We start from the raw sequence: 14,420 nt of genomic DNA, 5'->3' as shown, positions 1-14,420 counted from the left end.
ACACAAAGGATATCCTGCTCCTATACCAGGTCCAAATCCCTGTCATTTGCGTGAAGAAAAGACGGAAATACAGGGGGCGGAGGTCGAGTGAGTAAACTGCCTTCACCATCCGTTCTATTGACCAACGAGCAATCACTGGAGAATAAACTGGATGATCTACGATTGAGACTATCCTACCAACAGGACATTAAAAACTGTAATATCTTATGTTTCACCAAGACACGGCTGAACGACAACACGTATAATATAGAGCTGACTGGCTACTCCTGCATCAGCAGGACAGAGCAGCTACTGAATGTCTGGTAAGGGGGTGTGTGTCTATTTGTCAGTAACAGCTGGAGCGCGATGTCTAATATTAAAAACCTCATGATAAACTGTAGACTATCTACCAAGAGAGTTTTCATCTGTATTACTCGTAGCCGTCTATTTACCACCACAAACCGATCTTGAGACTAAGACTGCACTCAACCAACTCTATAAGGCCATAAGCAAACAAGAAAATGATCAGAATTGGCGCTCCTTGTGGCCGGGGACTTTAATGCAGACAAACTTTCTACCAGCATGTCACGTGCAACCAGAGGGGAAAAAAATCTTGACCACCTTTATTTCACACACAGAGACATACAAAGCTCTCCCTCGCCCTCCAAAGCAGGAAGTACCAGTGACTCGCTCAATACGGAAGTGGTCAGATGACGCGGATGCTACCCTACAGGGCTGTTTTGCTAGCACAGACTGGAATATGTGCCAGGATTCATCCAATGGTATACCACCTCAGTCATCGGCTTCATCAATAAGTGCATCAACGATGTGGTCCCCACAGTGACAGTACGTACATATCCAAACCAGAAGCCATGGATTACAGGCAACCGAGCTAAAGGCTAGAGCTGCCGCTTTCAAAAAGCGTGACACTAATCCGGACTCTTATAAGAAATCCTGCTATATCCTCAGACGAACCATCAATCAGGCAAAGTGTCAAAACAGGACTAAGATTGAACCCTACTACACAGGCTCTGATGCTCGTCGGATGTGGCACGGCTTGCAAACGATTACTGTCTACAAAGAGATACCCAGCCTGAGCTAGCCAGTGATGCGAGCCTACATGATGAGCAAAATTCCTTTAATGCTCGCTTCGAGACATGTAACACTGAAGCATGCATGGGAGCACCAGCTGTTCCGGACGACTGTGTGATCACGCTCTCCGTAGCCGATGTGAGCAAGACCTTTAAACAGGTCAACATTCTCAAGGGCGCAGGGCCAGACAGATTACCAGGATGTGTACTCAGAGCATGCGCGGACCAATTGGCAAGTGTCTTCACTGAAATGTTCAACCTCTACCTGAACAAGTCTGTAATACCAAGCAGACCACCATAGTCCCTGTGCCCAAGAAAGCAAAGGTAACCTGCCTAAATGACTACCGCCCCGTAGCACTCATGCCGGTAGCGCTTTGAAAGGTTGATCATGGCTCCCATCAACACCATCATCCCAGAAACCCTAGACTCAATTCGCATACCGCCCCAGCAAATCCACAGATGACGTAATCTCAATCACACTCCACACTACCCTTTTCAACCTGGACAAAAGGAACACCTATGTGAGAGTGCTGTTCATTGATTACAGCTCAGCATTCAACACCATAGTGCACTCAAAGCTCATCACTACGCTACGGACCCTGGGACTAAACTCCTCCCTTTGCAACTGGATCCTGGACTTCCTGACGGGCCGCCGCGGGGGGTAAGGGTAGGTAACAACACATCTGCCACGCTGATCCTCAACACTGGTGCCCCTTAGGGGTGCGTGCTTAAAAAGTTCTACAGCTGCACCATCGGGAGCATCCTGACCGGTTGCATCACCACCTGGTATGGCAACTACTCGGCTTCTGACCGTAAGATGCTACAGAGGGTAATGCGTACTGCCCAGTACATCACTGGGGCCAAGCTTCCTGACATCCAGAACCTATATACCTGGTGGTGTCAGAGAAAGGCCTAAAAAATGTCAAAGACTCCAGTCACCCAAGTCATAGACTGTTCTCTCTGCTACCGCACGGCAAGCAGTACCGGAGCGCCATGTCTGGGACCAAAAGGCTCCTTAACAGCTTCTACACCCAAGCTATAAAACTGCTGAATAATTAGTAAAATGGCCACCTGGACAATTTACATTGACACCACCCCCATTCGCTGTTTATTATCTATGCATAGTCACTTTACCCCTACCTACATTTACAAATTACGTCAACTAACCTTTACCACCCCATATTGACTCGGTACCCCCTGTATAAAGCCTTGTTATTGTTATTTTATTGTGTTACTTTTTATTACATTTTTTACTTTAGTTTATTTCAGAAATATTTTCTTAACTCTATTTCTTGAACTGCATTATGGTTAAGGGCTTGTAAGGAAGCATTTCACTGTATTTGGCGCTTGTGAAAAATAACATTTGATTTGATTTGTTTGAGATGGTGAAGCGGGATTCATCACTCCAGAGAATGCTTTTCCATTGCTCCGGAGTCCAATAGCGGCAAAGTTTACACCATTCCAGATGACGCTTGGCATTGTGCATTGTGATCTTAGACTTGTGTTCAGCTGCTCGGCCATCCAAACCCATTTCATGAAGCTCCTGATTAACAGTTATTGTGCTGACGTTGCTTCCAGAGGCAATTTGAAACTCAGTAGTGAGTGTTGCAAACGAGGACATAAGATTTTACGCACAACGTGCTTCAGCACTCGGCGGTTTCATTCTGTGTGCTTGTGTTGCCTACCACTTCGTCTAGGAGCCGCTGTTGCTCCTAGACGATTCCAGTTTACAATGACAGCACTTACAGTTGACTGGGGCAATTTGGTGAAATGATTTGTTGGAAAGGTAGCATTCTATGACGGTGCCAAGTTGAAAGTCCCTGAGCTCTTCAGTAAGGCCATTCTACTGCCAATGTTTGTCTTTGGAGATTGCATGGCTGTGTGCTGGATTTTATACACCTGTCAGCAACGTCTGCGGCTGAAATAGCCGAATCCACTAATTTGAAGGGGTGTCCACACACTGCTGTATATATAATGCATCTAGTTTATGTGTCAACATCTGGCTATTTATATTAATCAGGAAGTTAAATCTGATACACTCAAACAGTCCACGATGACTAACATGCCCTCCTCTCTCTCCTGTCCAATCAGAAGGCCCGTATTGGACCAGACCGGATCGCATGGAGAAAAAGCTCCTCGCTATCCCAGCAGCCAATACTGTCAAATTCCGTTGCGCTGCCGCTGGAAACCCCACGCCCTCCATCCATTGGCTGAAGAATGGGAAGGAGTTTAAGGGTGAACAGAGGATGGGTGGGATCAAGGTGAGTCAGACAGCCAATCAGACATTAGTAGTCAGAAGTTAGTCGACAGAGGTATACAGAGTTCTTACCAAGGAGGCGTCCCAAATAGCACCCTATTCCCTACATAGTGCACTACTTTTGACCAAGGCCCTATAGAGCAGTACTTTAAGCCTTACGGACCCTTGTCAAAAGTAGTGCACTATATAAGAAATAGGATGCCAAGCCAGGTTCAATTCCTACTATATAAGATATATAAGAGTATGAAATAGGCTGTTTAAGAATGTTTGAAGCCTAAGCAACCTGCATACACATTGTTTGAAGTACAATAGACCAACATAGCTACTGAAGTTGGTCAAAGCTGTGTGCTGTAAAACCTTGGTAGGGCATGGGTGGAGTAGGCATTGTGGTGCTGTAAAACCTTGGTAGGGCATGGGTGGAGTAGGCATTGTGGTGCTGTAAAACCTTGGTAGGGCATGGGTGGAGTAGGCATTGTGTCGCTCATGTGAATTTCCTTGATTCTTCAGCTTCAGACCAATGCCTACTTCCCACTTAAAAATAGTTTTTCATTTTTCATTTCCATGGTTTTTAGAAGGTAATTTTCTGTTCGAGGAACTGCACACGTCGATTTGTTTTTTGGGCTCCTCAAGAAATGCTGGCAGCCATGACAGATGCCAAACGTGAGTTGGCTTGTGGGTGGGTTTAGCTTGTGGGTGGGGTTAGCTTGTGGGTGGGGTTTGATGTGAGTGTTTTTTGGGTGTGTCCTTTCCACCACCACACATCCATCTGTCAGAACCTTGCAGCAGTTTCCTCAATCAATCACAAAAAGCAAACCTCCTGCAGGTTGAGGTCCATAACTACAGGCAAATTGTATGCTGAGATGCCAAAGGAAGCTTTGAATAGGTCCGTAGCCTACAGAGTAATACCACAATAATGTATTAGCTAAATGTATGTACACTAAACAAAAATATGAACGCAACATATAAAGTGTTGATTTAATGAGCTGAAATATAAGATCCCAGAAATGTTCCATACGCACAAAAAGCTTATTTGTCTTAAATGTTGTGCACAAATGTGTTTAGATCCCTGCTAGTGAGAATGTATCCTTTGACAAGATAATCCATCCACCTGACAGGTGTGGCATATCAAGAAGCTGATTAAACAGCATGATCATTACACAAGTGCACCTTGTGCTGGGGACAATAAAAGGCCCCTCTAAAATGTGCAGTTTTGTTTTGAGGCAGTGTGCAATTGGAATGCTGATTGCAAGAATGTCCCCCAGAGCTGTTGCCAGATAATTTAATGTTAATTTCTCTACCATAAGCCGCCTTCAACATTGTTTTAGAGAATTTGGCAGTACGTCCAAACGGCCTCACAACCGTAGACCACGTGTATGGCGTTGTGTCGGCGAGCGGTTTGCTGATGTCAACGTTGTGAACAGACTGTCCCATGGTGGCAGTGGAGTTTTGGTATGGGCAGACATAAGCTACGGACAACGAAAACAGAGTTGCATTTTATCGATTGCAATTTGAATGCACAAAGATACCATGAGGAAATCCTACGGCCCATTGTCGTGCCATTCATCCGCTGCCATCACCGCTGCCATGCACGGCTCGATGTCTCAAGGATCTGTACACAATTTCTGGAAACTGAAAATGTCTTGGCCTGCATACTCACCAGACATGTTTGGGATGCTCTGGATCGATTTGTAGGACAGCGCATTTCCAGTTCCTGCCAATATCCAGCAACTTCGCACAGGCACTGCAGAGTGGAACAACATTCCACAGGCCACAATCAACAGTCTGATCAACTCTATACAAAGGAGATGGGTCGTGCTGCATGAGGCAAATGGCGGTCACACCAGATACTGACTGGTTTTCTGATCCACACCCCTAATTGTTTTTAAGGAGTCTGTGACCACCAGATGCATATCTGTATTCCCAGTGAAATCCATATATTAAGGCCTATTTCATGTATTTCAATGTATTGATTTCCTTACAACAATCTTTGAAATTGTTGCATGTTGAGTTGATATTTTTAATTATAAAAGACAGCATTAGAGGAAGGGAGGAAAGGACAACTAATGAAGTAATATATATAAATACAAGGAACTGGAACATAAAAGTAGTCAAAAGCCCCAGATTAGGAATCAATAAGGTGGAAATAGAAACAAAAGGACATAGGGGGGGGACTGCAGGTGTGTTGGATGATGCCCGAATGTTTGTGTGATTGCAAAAGTGTGATGAGTTGACTTTTGCTACAAAACAGCCTTATTCTAAAATGGATTAAATAAGAACATTTCCTCTACACAGAATACGCCATAATGACAAAGCAAAAACAGGTTTTTCGAAATTATTATTTGAAACTGAAATACCTTACATAATTTGAAACTGAAATACCTTACATAAGTATTCATTCATTTATTTATCTCACCTTTATTTAACCAGGTAGGCCAGTTGAGAACAAATTCTCATTTACTACTGTGTCCTGGCAAAGCAGTGCGACAAAAAACAACACAGAGTTACACATAGGATAAAGTCAATAACACAATATATAAATATGTATACAGTGTGTGCAAATGGAGTAAGGTGGTAAAGGCAATAAATAGGCCATAGTAGCGAGGTAATTACAATTTAGCAAATTAACACTGAAGTCATAGATGTGCAGATGATGATGTGCAAGTAGAAATACTGGTGTGCAAAAGAGTGAAAAAGTAAATAAAAACAATATGGAGATGAGGTAGGTAGATTGGGTGGGCTATTTACAGATGGGCTATGTACAGCTGCAGCGATCGGTAAGCTGCTCAGATAGCTGATGTTTAAAGTTAGAGAGCGAGATATAGGTCTCCAACTTCAGCGATTTTTGCAATTCGTTCCAGTCATTGGCAGCAGAGAAATGGAAGGAAAGGCAGCCAAAGTGGGTGTTAGCCTTGGAGATGACCAATGAGATATACCTTCTGGAGCGAGTGCTACGGGTGGGTGTTGCTATGGAGACCTGTGAGCTGAGATAAGGAGGAGCTTTTCCTAGCAAAGAATTATAGATGACCTGGAGCCAGTGGGTCAGGCGACGAATATGTAGCAAGGGCCAGCCGACTAGAGCATACAGGTCGCAGTGGTGGGTGGTATATGGGGCTTTGCTTACAAAACGGATGGTACTGTGATAGACTGCATCCAGTTTGCTGAGTAGAGTGTTGGAGGCTATTTTGTAAATGACTTCGCCGAAGTCGAGGATTGGTAGGATAGTCAGTTTTACGAGGGAATGTTTGGCAGCGTGAGTGAAGGAGGCTTTGTTGCGAAATAGGAAGCCGATTCTAGATTTAATTTTGGATTGGAGATGCTTAATATGAGTCTGGAAGGAGAGTTTACAGTTTAGCCAGACACCTAGGTATTTGTACTTGTCCACATATTCTAAGTCAGAACCGTCCAGGGTGGTGATGCTAGTCGGGCAGGCGGGTGCGGGCAGCGATCGGTTGAAAAGCATGCATTTAGTTTTCCTAGCGTTTAAGAGCAGTTGGAGGCCACAGAAGGAGAGTTGTATGTCATTGAAGCTCGTTTGGAGGTTTGTTAACACAGTGTCCAAAGTAGTGGTGCCAGTTGTATACAGAATGGTGTCGTCTGCATAGAGATGGATCAAGGAATCACCCGCAGCAAGAGCGACATCATTGATATATACAGAGAAAAGAGTTGGCCTGAGAATTGAACCCTGTGGTACCCCCATAGAGTCTGCCAGAGGTCCGGACAACAGGCCCTCCGATTTGACACACTGAACTCTATCTGAGAAGTAGATGGTGAATCAGGCGAGGCAGTCATTTGAGAAACCAAGGCTTTTGAGTCTGCCGATAAGAATATGGTGATTGACAGAGTCGAAAGCCTTGGCCAGGTCAATGAAGACGGCTGTACAGTACTGTCTTTTAATGATGGCGGTTATGATATCGTTTAGTACCGTGAGCGTGGCTGAGGTGCACCCGTGACCAGCCCGGAATCCGGATTGCACAGCGGAGAATGTACGGTGGGATTTGAAATGGTCAGTCATCTGTTTGTTCACTTGGCTTTCGAAGACTTGGCTTTCGAAGATTTTAGAAAGGCAGGGCAGGATGGATGTAACAGTTTGGGTCTAGAGTGTCAATTTGGGTATTGAGTGTATCCTCCTTTGAAGAGGGGGATGACCGTGGCAGCATTCCAATCTTTGGGAATCTCGGACGATACGAAAGAGAGGTTGAACAGACTAGTAATAGGGGTTGCAACATTGGCGGCGGATAATTTTATAAAGAGAGGATCCAGATTGTCTAGCCCAGCTGATTTGTACAGGTCCAGGTTTTGCCGCTCTTTCAGAACTACAGCTATCTGGATTTGGGTGAAGGAGAAGCAGGGGAGGCTTGGGTAAGTAGCTGTGGGCGGTGCAGAGCTGTTGGCCGTGGTTTGGGTAGCCAGGAGGAAAGCCTGGCCAGCTGTAGAGAAATGCTTCTTGAAATTCTCGATTATTGTGGATTTATCGTTGGTGACAGTGTTTCCTAGCCTCGGTGCAGTGGGCAGCTGGGAGTTAGAGCTACAGGATGCAAATATCTGTTTGAAAAAGCTAGACTTTGCTTTCCTAACTGACTGTGTGTATTGGTTCCTGGCTTCCCTGAAAAGTTGCATATCCCGGGGACTATTCGATGCTAGTGCAGTACGCTACAGGATGTTTTTGTGCTGGTCGAGTGCAGTCAGGTCTGAAGTGAACCAAGGGCTATGTCTGTTCTTAGTTCTACATTTTTTGAAAGGGGCATGCTTATCTAAGATGGTGAGGAAATTACTTTTAAAGGACAACTAGGCATCCTCAACTGACGGGGTGAGGTCAATATCCTTCCAGGATTCCTGGGCCAGATCGATTAGAAAGGCCTGCTCGCAGAAGTTTTTTAGGGAGCGTTTGACAGTGATGAGTGGTGGTTGTTTGACCGTGGACCCATAACGGATGCAGGCAATGAGGCAGTGGTTGCTGAGATCCTGATTGAAAACAGCAGAGGTGTATTTGGAGGGCAAGTTTGTCAGGATAATATCTATGAGAGTGCCCATGTTTACGGATTTAGGGTTGTACCTGGTGGGTTCCTTGATGATTTGTGTGAGATTGAGGGCATCTAGCTTAGATTGTAGGACGGCCGGGGTGTTAAGCATATCCCAGTTTAGGTCACCTAACAGAACGAACTCTGAAGATAGATGGGGGGCATGCAATTCACATATGGTGTCCAGTTTTCAACCCTTTGCTATGAGACTCAGGTGCATCCTGTTTTCATTGATCATCCTTGAGATGTTTCTACAACTTGATTGGAGACCAACTGTGGTGAATTCAATTGATTGGACATGATTTGGAAAGGCACACACCTGTCTATAAAAGGTCCCACAGTTGACAGTGCATGTCAGAGCAAAACCAAGCCATGAGGTCGAAGAAATTGTCCATTATGCTCTGAGACAGGATTGTGTCGAGGCACAGATCTGGGGATGGGTACCAAAAAATGTCTGCAGCATTGAAGGTCCCCAAGAACACAATGGCCTCCATCATTCTTAACTGGAATAATTTTGGAACCTCCAAGACTCTTCTTAGAACTGCCTGGCCGCCCGGCCAAACTGAGCAATCGGATGGGTACCAAAGGGCCTTGGTCAGGGAGATGACCAAGAACCCGATAGTCACAAAGCTCCAGAGTTCCTCTGTGGAGATGGGAGTGTCACACCCTGATCTGTTTCAGAATCTTCCAGAAGGACAACCATCTCTGCAGCACTCCACCAATCAGGTCTTTATGGTAGAGTAGCCAGACGGAAGCCACTTCTCAGTAAAAGGCACATGACAGCCCAATTGGAGTTTGCTAAAAGGCAACTAAAGGACTCTCAAACCATGAGAAACAAGATTATCTTGTCTGATGAAACCAAGATTTAATTATTTGGCCTGAATACAAAGCGCCACGTCTTGACGAAACATGGCAAGATCCCTACGGTGAAGCATGGTGGTGGCAGCATCATGGTGTGGGGATGTTTTTCATCGGCAGGGACTGGGAGACTAGTCAGAATCGAGGGAAAGATGAACAGAGCAAAGTAAGCAAAAAATGTTGGTCCTTAAATGAAACTGGTATACTTTTTTATTTAACACAATTTTCTTTAACCAATTTTGGTCTATAATGCAGGGCCGACAGATAAGTTCCTTACTTTCTCCCCCTTCCACTTGCCTCTTCCATTTGGCGGTAATGCTGCATTTATTTGTTTATAACTTTGAGTAGACATTTTGAAATAGGTTTTTTAGCTGCATGTGTAACATAACTCCACCAGTCTTACTTATGATATAATTTACAAATGTATCAATTGGAATATTTGACTTTAACCATAATATTTGCGGTAATATTTGTTCTGTCTTTTCTGGTGGATTAACTTGAAATTGCAACCAACTTTCTATGGCTTGTTTTAAAAATAGCTAATGTGATACACTTATCATAGATTGGTTTTAATCCAGAGAGGCTAGAGAAATCATCTAGATCCTCTATGAGGCTGTGCACGGATCCAAATTGCGGAGTTAAAAGAAACATGAGTCATCAGCGTACAATGACACCTTTGTTTTTAAGCCCTGGATTTCTAACCCCACAATATTATTGTTGGATCTGATTTTAATAGCTAACATTTTAATGGCCATAATAAATAGTTATGCCGATAGTGGACAACCTTGTTTCTCTCCTCTTGACAGTTTAATACTTTCTGACAAGTAGCCATTATTTACAATTTTACACCTGGGGTTACTCTACATAACTTTAACCCATTGTATAAGAGATTCTCCTAAATTAAAATAGTCCAGGCATTTATATATACATTCTAGTCATACTTTACTAAAGGTACTTTTAAAATCAGTTATGAATAACAGGCCTGGTTTCCCAGATGATTAATTGTGTTCTATTATTTCCAGTAAAAAAACGGATTCAGGTGAATAATATTTGACGATACTCTTTTAATTCTATGCATTTTGATATAATTTTTGCATCACAACACTGAAGTGTAAGGGCCCTCCATTTTGTTAGGTGGACTGGATATTTACCACCTGGGTCCTGTTTCAGTAGTAGTGAAGTCAGACCTTCTTCCAGAGTCTCTGATAGTTTTAATAGGAGTAATTAAAACATGTAAATAATGGACCTCTGACTACATCGGAAAAGGTTTGATATACCTCAACTGGTATGCCATCCAGCCATGGAGTTTTCCCGGACTTAAAGGTTTAAATAGCATCAAGAAGTTCCTCCTCTGCAATTAATCACATGAGTCTTTCCGCTGTTCATTTTACATAATAGAAAAAACATCCTTTCAATTAACTTCAGTTACTGGAGATTGAGGAGACTGAAATTAAAACATGTTTAAAGTACTTTACGTCCCCTTTCAAAATATTGGTTGGTGAATCTTGGATGACTCCATCATTTGTAACAAGTTTCAGTAAATTATTTTTTGGTAGCATTTCTGTGTTGAAGATAAAGAAATAATTACGTGCATTTTTCCCCATATTCCATCCACTTCCATCCACACAATATATTACACGTGATCTTTCTTGAATAAATTCCTTCAGTTCTTTTATTATTTTTTTCTAAGTTATTCTGTGCCTCCATGGTAAGTTTTTATTTGTATCTACCTGTCCTGTTAGTTCCACTATTTCCTTTGTTAATATGAACTCTTTTGACCTAAATTATTTTTGTTTTAAAGATGAGTATTGAATTGCAAGTTGTCATCCAGTAGGCTTTGATTAAATTTCCAATTTCCTCGCCCACGTGGAAATTCTGTAAGAGTAATGTTTATGCCAATGATTTGCTTGTCCACCTAGGGCTGTGACGGTCACGACATATTGTCAGCTGGTGATTGTCAAGCAAATAACTGCAAGTAATTGACCATTAATTAACATAAACACATTTAGCATTTCCTCGCGTCCACACATATCCTTAAAGCCACCTTTGGAACATCTACATTTTAAAATGTCTAATAATTCCATGTAATATAGCCTACACCTTCACAATAAATCCATGTAATATAACCTACACCTTCACAATAAATCCATGACTTATGTTAGACAGGTCTAAAGAAACATGATATGAAGAAAATGTAGTCTATTTCATAAGAACAGAATAACATACTCTGAGTTGTCCTGATCTGGCTATGCCAAATGGCTGTGGGCTACACTAGTTCATTTAGCAGACAAGACTTGCTTAGAATTCTGTAGCATTATTTTATATTATTTTATAGTATGAAGAATACAATTGATCATAGCAGATAGAAAATAGAAAGGATATTTTCTCCAAAAGATTTGAGGGAGTGCGCACATGTGGCTATTCTGTGTTGAGCAGTTAACAAAGAATGAGGTACTACTACAGTATATATTTAATTTAAAGTTATTTATGCAACTTTAGTTGTGATACAAATGTTGGGCTATATGTTAATATTTTTTATACATTCTAAGACTGCATGATGCGACTCTAATGATGACCATGAAAGGCATGAGCTCTTTTTTGTGCAGGCTGCACACACTTCATCAGTCTCTCATTCACAATATGACAAGCACTTGATAATGCCTCGAATTTCCCGCCAGCATCCCCTTTGTGTGCCCCCTAAAAAAATGCCCCCTAAAAAAAATATCTGCTTTTTGCAGCCAATGGTCGTTGTACACTTGGGCAGAATCTAATAGTGATAATTTCCTTCTCCCTGCTGCATGCTCCAAGCACCACTCACTCAAATGGCTCTGTCAGGTGATCAGGTCTTTCTCACAGGCTACAAGTGAAGACAGACACATCGGGGACACAACTGCACACGTCCTTATCCAATTCACCTTTATCCAAAGGTGCTTATAGAAGATATTGGAAGAACTGTCCACATGTATTTTTCATCAGCCAACAAGATGAGTAGTAGGCCTAATGAACAGCAAAAGCACTAACACTGTCAATCTACTATCCGCCATAGCACAAAAGTTGACCAATTCTATTCTGTGTGAGAAATAATTATTCCAAACATAGTCTGGGCCAGTTGTGGGATAGATCCCAAATTAATACAACTTTTGCAAGCAATGTGGCTGACACAACAGATCAGAACATTTAGCTGAATATGCTGATAAAGTATTAGGCTATTTCTTCACATTATAAGCACAGCAATGCCCACACAGCAGTAGGCTATAAACACTACACGTTCCATTAGTGGGAAAACGCCACTCTCTAAAGTGACCGCAAAGTAATGGTTTATTATAAAGGTAATTCTTCTGGTGAACATGATCTTCCTCGAACTTGAACCTCATGTGCTATGTATGGTACACCTGTTGTAAAGGGGATTCATTTGAAGAAGTTATTTGGCCACTTTAGTTGTGATACAAACCTAATTAAAAAATATAGGCCTATGGACTAGGCTACATGAGGTGTGATACTAACCTTATTAAAACATACAGTGCCTTGCGAAAGTATTCGGCCCCCTTGAACTTTGCAACCTTTTGCCACATTTCAGGCTTCAAACATAAAGATATAAAACTGTATTTTTTTGTGAAGAATCAACAACAAGTAGGACACAATCATGAAGTGGAACGACATTTATTGGATATTTCAAACTTTTTTAACAAATCAAAAACTGAAAAATTGGGCGTGCAAAATTATTCAGCCCCCTTAAGTTAATACTTTGTAGCGCCACCTTTTGCTGCGATTACAGCTGTAAGTCGCTTGGGGTATGTCTCTATCAGTTTTGCACATCGAGAGACGGAATTTTATTCCCATTCCTCCTTGCAAAACAGCTCAAGCTCAGTGAGGTTGGATGGAGAGCATTTGTGAACAGCAGTTTTCAGTTCTTTCCACAGATTCTCGATTGGATTCAGGTCTGGACTTTGACTTGGCCGTTCTAACACCTGGATATGTTTATTTTTGAACCATTCCATTGTAGATTTTGCTTTATGTTTTGGATCATTGTCTTGTTGGAAGACAAATCTCCGTCCCAGTCTCAGGTCTTTTGCAGACTCCATCAGGTTTTCTTCCAGAATGGTCCTGTATTTGGCTCCATCCATCTTCCCATCAATTTTAACCATCTTCCCTGTCCCTGCTGAAGAAAAGCAGGCCCAAACCATGATGCTGCCACCACCATGTTTGACAGTGGGGATGGTGTGTTCAGGGTGATGAGCTGTGTTGCTTTTACGCCAAACATAACGTTTTGCATTGTTGCCAAAAAGTTCAATTTTGGTTTCATCTGACCAGAGCACCTTCTTCCACATGTTTGGTGTATCTCCCAGGTGGCCTGTGGCAAACTTTAAACAACACTTTTTATGGATATCTTTAAGAAATGGCTTTCTTCTTGCCACTCTTCCATAAAGGCCAGATTTGTGCAATATACGACTGATTGTTGTCCTATGGACAGAGTCTCCCACCTCAGCTGTAGATCTCTGCAGTTCATCCAGAGTGATCATGGGCCTCTTGGCTGCATCTCTGATCAGTCTTCTCCTTGTATGAGCTGAAAGTTTAGAGGGATGGCCAGGTCTTGGTAGATTTGCAGTGGTCTGATACTCCTTCCATTTCAATATTATCGCTTGCACAGTGCTCCTTGGGATGTTTAAAGCTTGGGAAATATTTTTGTATCCAAATCCGGCTTTAAACTTCTTCACAACAGTATCTCGGACCTGCCTGGTGTGTTCCTTGTTCTTCATGATGCTCTCTGCGCTTTTAACGGACCTCTGAGACTATCACAGTGCAGGTGCATTTATACGGAGACTTGATTACACACAGGTGGATTGTATTTATCATCATTAGTCATTTAGGTCAACATTGGATCATTCAGAGATCCTCACTGAACTTCTGGAGACAGTTTGCTGCACTGAAAGTAAAGGGGCTGAATAATTTTGCACGCCCACTTTTTCAGTTTTTGATTTGTTAAAAAAGTTTGAAATATCCAATAAATGTCGTTCCACTTCATGATTGTGTCCCACTTGTTGTTGATTCTTCACAAAAAATACAGTTTTATATCTTTATGTTTGAAGCCTGAAATGTGGCAAAGGTTCGCAAAGTTCAAGGGGGCCGAATACTTTCGCAAGGCACTGTATAGGACTATGGGCTAGGCTACATGAGGTGTGATACTAACCTTATAGGACTATGGGCTAGGCTACATGA

At 42.4% G+C, this 14,420-nt stretch overlaps 1 protein-coding gene across 6 annotated transcripts in view; it reads left to right on the top strand.

Annotated features, from left to right (window-relative positions):
• fgfr3 (fibroblast growth factor receptor 3) overlaps positions 1–14,420 on the top strand; it is a 276,573-nt gene that overhangs the window by 153,325 nt on the left and 108,828 nt on the right. For 5 of the 6 annotated variants that reach the window (XM_042325043.1, XM_042325042.1, XM_042325041.1 and 2 more), the window contains one exon: positions 3,162–3,331. In XM_042325043.1, coding sequence (XP_042180977.1) covers positions 3,162–3,331 — 170 coding nt within the window. The remainder of the gene's footprint in view (positions 1–3,161; positions 3,332–14,420) is intronic. The other variant, XM_042325045.1, reaches the window with a different exon arrangement.

The sequence above is a fragment of the Oncorhynchus tshawytscha genome, linkage group LG08, assembly GCF_018296145.1.
Source record: "Oncorhynchus tshawytscha isolate Ot180627B linkage group LG08, Otsh_v2.0, whole genome shotgun sequence".
Taxonomy (NCBI): Eukaryota; Metazoa; Chordata; class Actinopteri; order Salmoniformes; family Salmonidae; genus Oncorhynchus; species Oncorhynchus tshawytscha.
The sequence above is the reverse complement of the archived record's forward strand: the minus strand, read 5'-3'. Positions and strand labels throughout refer to the sequence as shown.